Source organism: Odocoileus virginianus, chromosome 32 (genome assembly GCF_023699985.2).
Source record: "Odocoileus virginianus isolate 20LAN1187 ecotype Illinois chromosome 32, Ovbor_1.2, whole genome shotgun sequence".
In the NCBI taxonomy this organism is placed as follows: domain Eukaryota; kingdom Metazoa; phylum Chordata; class Mammalia; order Artiodactyla; family Cervidae; genus Odocoileus; species Odocoileus virginianus.
Window position 1 is genome coordinate 1,960,254 of NC_069705.1, and position 14,181 is coordinate 1,974,434.

Genomic DNA, 14,181 nt, shown 5'->3' on the forward strand with positions numbered 1-14,181 from the left:
CCCTCATCTAGAAGCTCATCTCAGGTACCTAAAACCAGAATCAAATGTAAATGTTACTCTCTTAGGTCAAGTATACAATTTCCAGTTAAACATCCTCTTGCCGGACAAGCCCCGTGAGATGGCACACACAGGGGGTCACCTACCACTGTTGCCGCAGTCCGCACAGGAGATGAGTTCCTCTGGCTTCTTTTCTCGGTTTTGCTCTTTTGTGCCAAGACAGAAACTACAGATGGGGATTGGTTCAGCAACCGGCTGTAAAGAAAAACACAATTCCCTCAGTACTGGGTCTTTTCCTTAGTGCTAACATAAAAGACAGTAAAAGTACCATTTTAAATTCCTTTAAGAGTTGCATATAACTTTGGGACAAATGTATACCCCTCCAAAATTTCCAACTCACAAAGCAGATGGGTTTTTACCAAGCCTGCTTTGGCTACATCTTTACAAAGGGTCCTGACACTGGCAACTTTGGTCCAAAAACTCATACCCCAATCAGTTGGTCACTTAGAAACTAAATGACACAATATGGGTTAAACAAAGCAAATCGACTACCTAAGAATGAAAAATTCAACAAAATTAAGTACAAGAAATCATAGTATTAGCCTTTACAAGGCATGTGATAGAAAAGTAGTACCAGTCATAAAGAAAAGCAGAAGTCATTAGTGCAATGAGGCAAACAGGGCTCTGTGCAAACGGGAAAATAAATTCCAGCAGTGGGCCGGAAGAGACGGGTTGAATGAGGAAGACAGCACATATGAAGTGCCAGGAACATGTGTGTTACGGTAATCTAAGAAGTCTGTCCAAGGACAACAGATAGTAATTATTAAACGCAGGTTTAAACCTAGGTCTCTAGGTTCCTCCACAGCAGTGGATGGACAGAAGGGCAATACAGGTAGTATAAACAGGGTGGACTTCAGGGTACAGTCTGCCAAGGCTAGTACTTTAAAGATACAGTTTCTGTGATAAGCAGGGGTGGGGGGTATGGGGGGACGAGAGAGAGAGACTAGATCAGTTCTTTAAGATTGCCACTGAATATCTTTTAAAGAAGTTGGACTTCACCCTGCAGAAAAGAAGAACACGTTACTGAACCAAGAGACGATCACCTGTACTTGAGAAAAATAACCCCAGTAGCAATAAAAAAGGCAGACTGGGGAAAAAGGAATGGCAATGAAAAACTAGCTACCGGCTCAGAAAGCAACCAGCTGTGGAAGTAACAGAAAAGGAAATGAGTTAACCATGACACAACACAGCAACTGAACAACAACAACTTAACTGAAAAGCTGGTGACATCATCAACTATGAACGTCATCCTAGAGAAGAAAGTCAGGAGGAAAGGAAAGAGACGGTGAGTCTGATTTCAGGCGTGTTTCATCGGGAGGTACTCTCAGCTACCTCTCTACGCTAAGCATGGTGCAGGACAGTGACACAAAGCCCTCCAGACGCTTTCAGTCTAGTGGGGAGAACAGATGCAACGTCCACAGGTATCAGGACAGAAGTACAACAATGGGAAACAAAGGACCAAGTGATCAAGCAGGTGCAAGTGGCGTCAGGGAAAGGGTTCCTAGAGTTATCTTACAGGCCAGGCACACCTGAAGGGGATGTGAAAAGAAAATACAGACTCACAGAGAATCAGTTTGGGAGGTGGGTGGTATGAGCTTAGTTTGGGTCTTAATAGAGCTTAAAATGCCTATCAAACATCCAAAGAGCAATGTCCACGGATCTGGGGTTCAAGAGAAAGGTTGACTTGGAAATTAAAATCTAGAAGTCATAGTCAGCCCTCCATATCCCTGGGTTCCACATCCTTGAATTCAACCTACTGTGGATCCAAATCAGTTGAATCTGGAACCCAGAACCTGCAGATACCCTGGGGGCTGACTACACATACAAAACAGCCATAAAGCCATCAGCTAATGGGTTTTCCCATGGAGAAGAGGTGGAAAGGAGCGCCAAGAACACCAATATGTAAGGGGCTGGCAGAGGAGAAAGCCTGGAAAATAAACAGGCTAGTGAGAGAGCTCAACGGTACATCAATGTAAAAACGTCCAACACAAGCAAACTAACAGTATTGCTCAGCCAAGACGTGAAATGAGAGATGAACAGCTGGAAGTTGTCTTTTAACAACTGTGGCTGTGGTAAAGACAACCACGTCCTTCCTTTAAAAAGAACCAGGGAATAAACCTGGCAGAGACGTTACATATGAGCAGAAGCTTGAAGTGATCTCTAGAGCAGGCAGAAGTGAGGCCACGAGGTTTGAGCTTTATGCTGCAGCCTCCCAGGATCTCTCTCAGATTTTAACAGGGGAACGATATGAGCAAGATTCAAAGTTCTAAAAAGTCACTGTGTAAGTGGCTGGAAATGGACGGGAAAGAATACGATCCACGTATGATCCAGGCCATGAGTAACGAAGGCCTACATTAAGGCACTGGCAAAAGGACTGGAGAAGAGACATAAGAGAAATAGAAAAGGTAGATCTGCAGGAACTAACGGGTAACTCGGGGGTAGGGAACAGAGAAGGGTAGACGACCAAAGAGACACCATCAAAGAAGCGAAGAGGCAAGCCACGGAAAGGCAGATCCTAACACACATTTAACTAACCAATGTTCATATCCAGCACTACATACATAAAAACCCTCACATGTCAGTCAGGAAAAGACAGAAGACTTCGCCAGGTACTTCACAGCAGAAAACACATGTAACACAGGGCGGCAGAGCGTCAGCTCCTTGACCTAACCACGTCACAGTGGGGGTGCTGCTTCTCTGACCTCGTAAGACCAGGCATAAAAATAATAAATATTTTAGCTACCAAAAAACCAGAACCCATAGAGAAATACTATTACCAACAGTGATCATGATATTGTAACGTAACTGATAATTCCAGGGCTTTTTTTTTTTTTAAATTTCAGGGCACTTTTTAAGCACAATTTGGGCAAGAGTAATAGCACTTTGAGAATGAGTCATTTCAGCTGATGAACTACAAGCAAAAAAGTGGTTTAAATAAATCATTGAGGTTACAACATAAATCTATGAGGTTTTCTGTGTGGATCAAATAGAAGTGCTAATCAGCTAATTGTGTGGTTTATTTGGGCACATCCCTAACCATATCATGAAGTGTGAAAAAAAATCACAACTCCGGATGATTCTCATTCCCGAAATATCATTGAGTACGAAGATCACTGAGACAGGCCAACACTACACTGTGTTTGTTCACTATAAGAGTTGAGCCTGAAATGTACTGGAGTAGTGATATTCATAACATTTTCCAAGTAAAACTCTACCAGCTGATTTCAACTGTCCTGTATCACAAAAATAAGAACAATGGATAATCCAAGAGCAAATCTATAAAAATATGTATAGATACACAATATGCCATATAATCACTGATCTCAGAACTGTCAAAACATAGACCTTTTATCTCATTGCTCTCATATCTCTATAAAGTAAATCTGTCCCTACTGCTAATAAACCAAGAAAAAAAAAATTGCACCACACACCATTAAACACAGAAGCCAGAGTGAGCCCGTAGCTTGGCGCCCACCTCTCATCCAGCCTAATGACATCTAGTTTCAAGACCCGCTGTGACCTGTACCCGCCCCCCACCCCACACACACAGGGTCTCTCCAACATCACCTGCCACTGCTCTCTCTCACACTCTACTCCTTCCTGCTTGCTCTTTCTTTGCAAGTCAGACGTTCCGAGACCTCTGCACCCTCTTTCCTTCTGTCTGCAGGCACAGCACTTCCCTCGATCCTTTAGACCTCGACTCAAAAGTCCCCTTCAGTAAGACTCTCTCTGACCACTCCATCTAACACTTCAAAACAATTTGCCAACCACAAAAACTCACATCCCCCCCACTTTATTCTTTCTTCTTAAACTCTCCTCACTAATTGAAATATTGTATGTGTATCTTACCATTTGTTCCCCCAATGCAATGCAAACTGCAAGAAAGCCATGACTTCCGTTTGCTAAGGACTGTATTCCGCACTGAGAGCAGTGTCTACCACACAATATGCGTGTAAAGTGCTGTTCAGTGCTTTAACTAAATTACCCTGAACAACTGGAAACAATAAGAAAAGCATTGTCTGAGAGAGAACAATGAGTCAGTTATGAGCCTGACAGAGTTATGCACAGCTCAATAATATAAATACACTCTACTGATTATTTAGTTTATATGCAGAGTGCATCATGCAAAATGCTGGACTGGATGAAGAACAAGCTGGAATCAAGACTGCCAGGAAAGTATCAATAACCTCAGATAGGCAGATGACACCACCCTTAGGGCAGAAAGTGAGAACTAAAGAGCCTCTCGATGAAAGTAAAAGAGTAAAAAAGTTGGCTTAAAACTCAACATTCAGAAAACAAAGATCATGGCATCCGATCCCATCACTTCATGGCAAATAGATGGGGAAACAATGGAAACAGTAAGAGACTTCATTTGGGGGGGCTCCAAAATCACTGCAGATGGTGACTGCAGCCATGAAATTAAAAGATGCTCGCTCCTTGGAAGAAAAGCTATGACCAACCTAGACAGCATACTGAAAAGCAGAGACATTACTGACAAAGGCCTGGATAGTCACGGCTATGGTTTTTCCAGTAATCATGTGTGGATGTGAGAGGTGGACTATAAAGAAAGCTGAGTGCCAAAGAATTGATGCTTTTGAACTGTGGTGTTGGAGAAGACTTGAGAATCCCTTGGACTGCAAGGAGAGCCAACCAGTTAATCCTAAATCAGTCCTGAATATTCATTGGAAGGACTGATGTTGAAGCTGAAACTCCAATACTTTGGCCACCTGATGCAAAGAACTGACTCACTGGAAAAGACCCTGATGCTGGGAAAGATTGAAGGCGGGAGGAAAAGGGGACGATAGAGGATGAGATAGATGGTTGGATGGCATCACCGACTCGATGGACATGAGTTTGATCAAGCTCCCAGAGTTGGCGATGGACAGGGAGGCCTGGTGTGCTGCAGTCCATGGGGTCACCAAGAGTCAGACACAACTGAGCAACTGAACTCAACTACTGTTTCCAAGTGATTACATGGTCTCAATAACTAAATAAGATTTCTGCCACAGCAACCCACTGCTATTCGACTTCTCAAAAGTAGGGGGAGGTTTGTGGCCGGAGGCATTTAGATTGTACTTTATCGAGGAGTGACGCAGGCTGCCTTAAGCTCCATGTTGAGACACCCACAATGATCACTAGATGGCAGCATTGAGACAAACACACAGCAGAGGTTCTGCTAAGTAGGTTGAAGGTTGTGTAGCATTCAGACCTGGGTTTGGGAAATAACTTTAGAAAAAAAGAACAGCAAAAATTTTGCCCAGTGATCTCTACTACATGAGGTTAAAACATGAAAAAAAATTTTTTTTGGACACAATCGTTTAGACAATCTTAAATATAACATTTTCTAGGTGCTGAAATACATCATCTGACATTCCCATCTTTATTAAAGTCCAATTTTAATTTTTCCCACACTTGACTTTAATTTTTTAATACCACTATGTTCTTGTCTTTGTCTCTATGTTCTAGTATCTTCTGAGGACCTCAAATCTATCTTTATGTTGTCTCTGTTTTTAAACACTGACATAAAGGATAATCAAGAATCTGTTTTATTTCTTTCAAAACTGAACTGAATGATAAATTCTAGAACTGCGACCACCAGAATTTTCAAGGACAAAACTGCATTTGTAAACTTAGATTTATGATTTTAGAAACCTCTAGGCGATCATGTCATAGACTCTTAAAAGTTACAAATTCTCATTTTACGACCACTGGACATGATTAAAACAAGTTAGCAGAACCAATATTAAGAGTATGAAAGAAATATATAATTCATATATGATTCCTTGAATTACTCAAATAGGCACTAAACAGTAATAATAGTCATATCGTTCTTCCTTGGACTTAAATACAAAATATCTATAAAGCACTACAAAGACAGATTTTAAGATGATGAAAAGCTTCTGGAAATGATAGCAGCAATGGCTTCAAAACACTGTGAATATACTCAATGCCACTGAATTGTACACTAAAAGATGTTTTAAATTTTTATGTAAATTTTACCATAATTAAAAAATGAACAAAAAAATTAAGTGGTATAGATTTTTCATATTCTCACAAGTCAGATAATTAAAGTAGTAAGGTCAAAACTGATGAAGGTGAGAAGCAACTACTATAATCTGTCCTCATCTTGAAAACCTGTGTCTTTTAACTGTTCCTTTGAGTACAGAAATTAAGATTTAGAGATACAGTTTTAACTCTCCCCAAAATGAAAATTTTTTTAATTATTAATAACAGATTCTGGTAACTGAATTTAACCATGAGCCATTTTAGTCTCATTGTACTTACCCTGAAGTTGGTTACCTTTTAATCTAATTACATGAAGACAGCTCACCCTTAATTCCTTAAAATTTTTCTTGTAAAACAAGTCTAAGCATTAAGATGATTTAAGTAATAAGGTCAAAACTGAGGAAGATGAGAAGAAACTACTATAATCTGCAATCAGGCACCACTCAGTCTGAAGCAGGAACCTCTTTCCAACCGCTGCATATCTGAACCAGCTGGGTTCTGAACCACGACAAGCTCCCCTCAAATCTACCCCCCAAACTTCTCTTCCTTATATTTAACTTCTCCTCAAGCTAGGGACCTCACCTACCTCTTTGAATTCTTCTAGTGGTTCAGAGCTATCTGTTTATCCTGTCTCTTTCTTCTCCTGCAATTACAATCAAGTAAAGTAAATTTAACTGCCAATTAACTTTCTTACATAGGTATTTATTTCACATAACTTGAAACTTAAATAATTTTCAGCACAGATATAATTTATTAGTTGATAACATGTACTGCTAAAGTATTGTTATGCATAATAAAGCAAAAAGAATGGCTTTGCTGTATACATCAATAATACACACCTAAAGGATAAGGAGGAGGTACGTCTTAGCTTAGGAAAGAGGAGAGCTGAACCAGTCGCAGGTATAGTATAGTGAAGGAAAGCAAAACGTTGCTCAGTGACTGAGAGCAGAACGGAAACAAATATTGCTAGGTTTTCAAAATACTATCCAAAGAATAAAATGTCTTATAAATGCTACTGTTTGGTAAGCACTGTAATAAAAAATAACATTTGAGGAGATAAGAGAATCAGGACTCACATTTTCGAAGCACTTTCAAATGTCAGTAAATAAAAAACAATAATGCAAAATAATTAGAAACCAATTAAACTGGTTTCACTTTTCACATTAACCACTTACACACATACACACAAAAAACTCTAAAGCAAGCTCTCTGAGAGAATAATTGCATGATTCGTTATTTCCAATATTAAAAGGGAAGCAAACTGGCCCATAAGAAAGAGTTCACTTTAGGAAATGCTGGAAGGCATTATACTCTGTGGAGAAGGCTGGACATTCTAACATACACTGTCCTCTTCATTCAGGCAAGCCTTCCTCTCAGCCTTACCCAGCTCTTCACTACCAATAGGCCTTGAGCAAACTCACACTTCTCCCAAATCCTCTCCAACAGCTTGGAATTCAATCTGTCTTCACCTTTCCCAGAAAGACAACCCTGGTGCTAGTAGCTCAGCTGTGTCCAACTCTTTGTGCCCCAGTGGACTGCAGCCCGCCAGGCTCCTCTGTCCATGGGGTTCTCCAGACGAGAGGGGGCTCCCATTTACTCCTCCAGGGAGAAAGACAACCCTCGGTAAGCAGAAATTACCCTAGAACTCTTAAGTCATGTCTTAAGTGCCTTGCACACAGTATGTACTAAATAAGCATCTATTGAAATTAAAACACAACAAAATCATGCTCAGCTCCAAAAAGGTTTATCAGTTACTTACTCAAAGCCTTTTCTCCAAGAATCAATAACCTTCAGGGGAGATATACTTGGGCAGGATTTAATCCCTTCAAATTCTTCAGCACCCCATATGCTATTAAGTACTCTATGGTTGCTTATTAGACATTTTTTCCGGACAATCTTTTCCTTAAAAGTATACAGTTGTAAAAGAAACACAGTAATAAAACAACATGAATGGCCTGGAAAAGAGTCCATTCTCCACTATTTATAGTCTACAATAAGGTAACCTTGCATAATTTTAATCAGTTCCAACATAACCAATTAGCCATTACAAAGCTTTAATAGGGGTACTAAACTGAGTTCTTTTATTATGATGAGTTCATTCAATGACTTCTACAATTAGATATAATAACAAGATCATTGGGGAAAGAAAATAAGTTAATGATATAATTAGATCAGTAATGATCAATTTCAATTTACACTTTTACTATGTATATAGATTACTGCACATTTAGATGAGAAAGCAATAATCTGTCAAGAGAGTATAACAACTTTCTATTTCTTAATCAGAGGTGATATCAAAAATGATAATATGCATATTTGCTGGATTTAAATTCTACGCTAAGAAACCGTAACATGTTGTCTTTCTTTCCCACATTCCTCAGTTATTTGAAAGCTCTGCTTTCTGTCTGTCAGACACATGAGCACGTATCAATTTCCTCATTCATCCAAATCCGACACTGCCAAGTTCTTACTGCCGCTCCCTTCCCCTGTGGCCTTTCCTTCCTACTTCTGTTTCTTTTATACACCCATGGCTCTCCCCTAATTCTGAGTCACATCACCAATACAATGCTCTACACGGACTGACCCGTCTTTCTTCGATGTGTTTCTGCACACTCCTACCAGATCGTCCAGACTGTGGGCATGTGTGGAGCTGCTCCAGTCGTGTCTGACTCTTTGCAGCCTCTGCACTGTAGCCCACCAGGCTCCTCTGTCCTTGGGATTTTCCAGGCAAGAGTACTGGAGTGAGCTGCCATGCCCTCCTCCAAGGGATCTTCCAGACCCAGGGACTGACCAAGGGATCGAACCCAAGTCTCTTCTGTCTCCTGCACTGGCAGGAAGGTTACTTACCTCTCCTGCCACCTGGTTTTCATCCTCCTAAAATACTACCGTTTTTAATCCAGTTACTTGCCTGGATCAAAACGTACACACCCCCACTGCCAGCTCCTGTCACTGGTATGCCACTCTCTCCACCACACACCAAACCGCCTTTCTCCCACTATCTTCGTCTACTCCTAACTTCTCACTTGGCCTCAAATGTCACACTGAATGCTCTTTCTCCAGGTTATTTTACCCCATCCCTCAAAGTTCTCTGTATCCCTGCCTCTAAGATTCAACTCAGTAGAGCTTAGGGAGAGACTGGGTTCCTTACTTAGAGCATCACATTGGCCATGTTACAGAACTCTTCGGTGCAAAATGGTACAACATACCTACTTTTCAAGTTACCAAGAAGATTAAATGAGATAAAAGTTATGAGAGTGTAACTCAAACAAAAGCACCTAGAAAAGCGGATTTCTTATACCCCTCTTCAAAACTGTATCTATCCTTCAAAATTTACCATTGTTAAGTGACTACCTTTTAAATCAGAGCAAATTTTTGTTCTGATCCCCTCAAAAGGCACAGTGATTAAAATTTTCCATGGACTAACAGATTTTCTATATATGGCATTTATTTGCATGACGGCATTAAGTTTTTTTTAAGTCTTTCTGCACACACAATTACCACTTAAAAAAAAAAAAAAGAACTATACAGGTACTTGAGTATAAGAGCATTAGCAAAAGAATATTTTCTATGCTAAAAATATACAAAAGTGATGGTTTACAAGGAGAAAGATGTTCAACAAGACTTTTGTGTTCCCTTACATTTTTAAGAGACATTTATTTACCAGCATTTATTCTAACCAAACTAAGGTCTAAAACAAGTAACAAATTGGCAAACAGCATCATTTCCTCAAGTCTGACCAAAAATATGAACTGTCCCGTATCTGACACAACATATGGGGCACTGGAGCGCTCAGTCTGAACTGGAAGGGCCCTCAAAAAACATCACACACACACTTTACCGAAGACTAAAAACACGGTCAAAGCTACAGAAGACTAGGCACGTGATTAAACTTAATACTCAAAGTCAGGTATACATTCTAAATTCAATAACTAGAGTACTACCTCTAGTCAAAAGCTTCAACTCAGTGACTCAACCTAAAGATAAAATAATTTTTTAAAAAAAGAAAGACCTTACAGATGGGAAAGGCTGAGTCTCCATCACTGGTTAATACTATCACCAATAATGTGACGTGGCAGGATTTACTCTTACACACTTAAAACTGAAGCTGACCAAGGGTCCTCCCCTGCCTCCTTCAAGGGGGAGTGTCATCCAGAGCAACCCCCCTGGGCGTCCAGGGGTCAGGACACGGCCCTGTCGCTGCCGTGGGCCAGGGTTCAGTCCCTGGTCAGGGAACTAAGATCTCGAAAGCAGCACAACACGGCCAAAACCAAGCTTGTTCAAAACAGGAGAGCAATCTTTTACCCCTTTTCCCCAATTACAGAGAATGATGACAGAGGGTATGAGAAAAACAAAACGCAGAAGCCAGGGCACGTCCCTGCTAAAGAGCTCTTGTGTTTTAGCTAAGCATCTTAGAGTCCTGGTAAACAAGGAAGGCAAACTGCCTGCCTACGAAACGGAGAGAGGGGGTACTGACAGAGGGTCAAGGAAGCGGAAGGAGGAGGGGGTGTGGAGAAAGAGGTGGCCGGGAATGAATTCCGAGAAGCAGGTTGGTCAAAGGACTGCGAAGAACTGTATAACACTCCATTCTAAGACTGTTTCTGTGCTACAACAGAAATCCTCAAACTTGCACTCCACATGAAAAAGAGAAGTGGGCAACTTTTCAATAATGAAAACACAGTGAGGGAACATCAGTTCTGTTCTTCCCGGAGCAGCGCAGGGGGCAGAGGGCCACTCGGGGAGCCCAGCCTCCCCGCTGTGGCTGCAGGGGAAAGGCTCCCCCACCTACAGGCCCCAGGACCGCCAGAAGCAAGCAAGAACACTTACTACAACTTTGTCGACATCTTCATTTTAGTTTTAATAGAAAACTTTATCCTCATAAAGAAATTGTTACATTTTGTTTAAAAAGTTAGAGAAGAAAGAGAGAGAAGACAGTAAAATCCCCCCTCCTCTCCCTCTCCCAAAATAACCAGCATCCACTGAGCACCCAAAGCGCCGTCACACACACTTCACAGGCACCAACACGCTTAGACCCAGCAACCACCCTACGGGGTAGGGACGCTGATCACCACTTTCAGATGAGAAAACGGTTCCCAGAAAGACGAATGCGGCAGAGCCCAGACAGAAACCTAGGTATTCTGGCTTCAGAGCCTATGTGCTTCAATCTGGAACTGTGCAGTTTCCGTTCATATACACTGTTCTCAACTCTTCCTCTACAGACAGTTTAAATCACACACATAAATAGGCTCATATGACATATGATGTATAATCTTTTTGTTACATTTATTTCCACATCAATAAATTTAAATCAAAATCATCTTTCTAATGGCTAGAAAACATTCATTACATGTTCTAAGATAACCAATCCCATATAGATGAACATTTAATGCTTCTAATATTTTATTATATCCAATACTATAATCAAATACCCTTGTACACACATCTTTGCTCACTTTGGGGATTGTTTCCTCAGGATATATTTCTTGACCTGGAATTGCTGGGTCAAAGAGGTGCTCATTCCTAAGATTTCTGATGCACGCTGCTGAGCGCATTTCAGCGAGGCTGGCTCCCACCGGCAGTGTCTGTGCCGGCCACAAGGCTGTCCTCTCTCAGCTCCACGCTCACCCTCAGGCGGCTCTGAAACGCTGGGCTCAGAAGGCCCACTTGGCTTCTCCTCACTCTGCGGCATTCCCGGGAGGCCCCAGCAACCGGGGCGCTGGAGGGCAAGCAGACGGAGAGCGGCCGAGAGCGGATGAGCCCCTTCCAGCCGCTCCCCTGGGCCGGCCGAGCAGCACGGGCGGCTGCGGTCTTCAGCTGCTAGCAGCTCTCTCAGAACCGCCTCCATCTCTCATGAGTGCTGCTTCCCGACTGCATCTCGCCTGATACGCGTCATCTCTCTCTTTCCTTACAATGTTTACTTTGTACTGGAGCACACTGGATCAGCCACGAGTGCTGGTTACAGGGGCACGGCAACGTGTGCTGTCTCCTGTCTTAGTGACTCAGCATGTCTACCTTCAGGTCAGTGTCCTGGATGGAACTGTATCCCTCCAGGATTCGTATGCTGAAACTCTAACCCTCGCAGGACTGTACCTGGAGACAGGACTTGCAAGGAGTTAAAGTCGAGAGATTCCAAGAGTGGGTCCCCAGGAAGAGGTCTGCGGTGCTGCAGGGGCAGGAAGAGCCCCCAGGAGTGTGTGCACCCAGAGAAAAACAAGGTGACCATCTGCAGGAGGAGAGAGGCCTCAGGAGAAGCGGACCCTGCTGGCGCTCTCACCGTGGACTTCAGCCTCCACGACTGTGAGAAGAGGAGAGTCTATGTTTTGAGCCACCCAGTCTGTGGGGTTCTGCAGTGGACGCCTCGGATGACTGAGGCAGGTAAAAGCGCCTCATAGAAGTCTCATCTTCAGTGTTACCTCTACACACTACTGTCCACACCATCTATTACGTATAAGGACACTGAATCTGATGCTGGAGAAACAAGATGTAACAAAACTAGTTCCTTGCTTCTGGGTCTTAGAATCTAGTTGTAAAAACAGAACATACACATTAAAAATACATTAGAATACAGGGTAACACATAAGAAGGAACAAATACAATGAAAACACTATAGTTAAAAGGCACCCAAATGAACCTATTTATAACAATGCTTTCCTAAAATGAAAAAAAAGCAGGACTTCATCTTATTTTTTAAAGGTTTATATAAGTCTTTCCCTAATAGCTAAAACTATTTTCTTCAGACATGGATTTAAATAGTCTCACCAAACTATGGAAAAGCAGAAAAATCTAATTTCTCTAAAATCACTGATACATTTTACATAGTCCAGATACTCAACTTTATTAGCAGTCTTGAAAATAAGAACCCCAAACTTCCAGATCTCATATTATCTTCTTTAATTCAACACAGTAAATAAACGAAATCACTTCTGTTCTAGAAAGGTCTATCTGCAATGCTGAACTATGGTTAAAAATCAGTATTTCTAAAAAAAAAAAAAAATCAGTACTTCTCTCAGCTGTCTTCAAAGTCCTTTGAGAAGACATCCCTCTTCCTGGAGAACGGATTTTTTTTTTTTTAAAGCAGTGTAATAAGCTCAGGGAGGTAGCAGGACCATACTTCTCCACACCACCCGGAGGCTGCCCAGGCACACGCATGCTGATGCCGTGTGTTCACACCCCAAGCCGGTATTCTATCAAACTAAACTCTCTCTTTCAGACATTAATATATTTCGTCCTCAACATTACCCCTATAAGAGTATAAATAAAGCCTGAAGTGTTTCACAGGCTCGAAGCCTGAGGCCAGCAGCTTTTCGGAAGACAGCACGGTGTCCTGAGGAGGAGAACACGGAGACGTCAGGCTCCACACGGCGAGCCCTGCGCGCGCAGACCGCATGCACCAGAAGAGCCGGGAGACGAGCCGGAGCAGCCAGCCTGGCTCACGCTGCACGTTCCTGGCAGACACTCAATTCCTTCTGCTGCTTCCCTAGCCAGCACATCTATCTATGTAATATCACCAGATCCAGGGAGGGAGTGAGGCTGAGAGGAGGGGAGGAGGAGAGAAACTGCTTCACAGGCTGCCCACCCCTCCACACATGCTGCCCACCCCTCCACACATGCTGCTACTATACAAAGGATGTCTCCAAAGCCAGAGCGTTGCCACTGCACACATCCAAATGCTGCACACGCACGCACACACACGTGCATCCCACCCAGAGAACAGCTGCAGAAGGCAGAACTGTCTTCAGAAAGGAGAAAGTCTACAATTAAAGTCCTAATTCACAAGAAATGGCTCCCTTCTGAAACTGCTGTCAGCTCTTGGAAAAAGGAAGGAGATGGGAGGTATTCTAACCCCATGGGCAAACAACTAGCGTCCACAAAAAAGAGCCTGAGCTGGTCTGGTCCATGCCCACCGACAAGCACATGCTACCACAGAAATAAACCCGCAATACTTCTGAGAAGCAAAAGCATCCTGTGTAGTAACAATTACCTTATATATACCTAATGTAGTTACCTTAGACATACCTACTACAGTTACTTGCCAATAACTACAGAGAATAAAAATGAGCTTTAAGAAACAGTTCAGATACCCTAGAAATGTAGTATATGTAGGAAAGTTTGCTGTTCTTA

General features: G+C 42.2%; 1 protein-coding gene across 1 annotated transcript in view; it reads right to left on the reverse strand.

Annotated features, from left to right (window-relative positions):
• KAT6A (lysine acetyltransferase 6A) overlaps positions 1 to 14,181 on the reverse strand; it is a 102,890-nt gene that overhangs the window by 52,721 nt on the left and 35,988 nt on the right. The window contains exon 3 of the mRNA XM_070459736.1: positions 144 to 252. Within this exon, the coding sequence (XP_070315837.1) occupies positions 144 to 252 (109 nt within the window). The remainder of the gene's footprint in view (positions 1 to 143; positions 253 to 14,181) is intronic.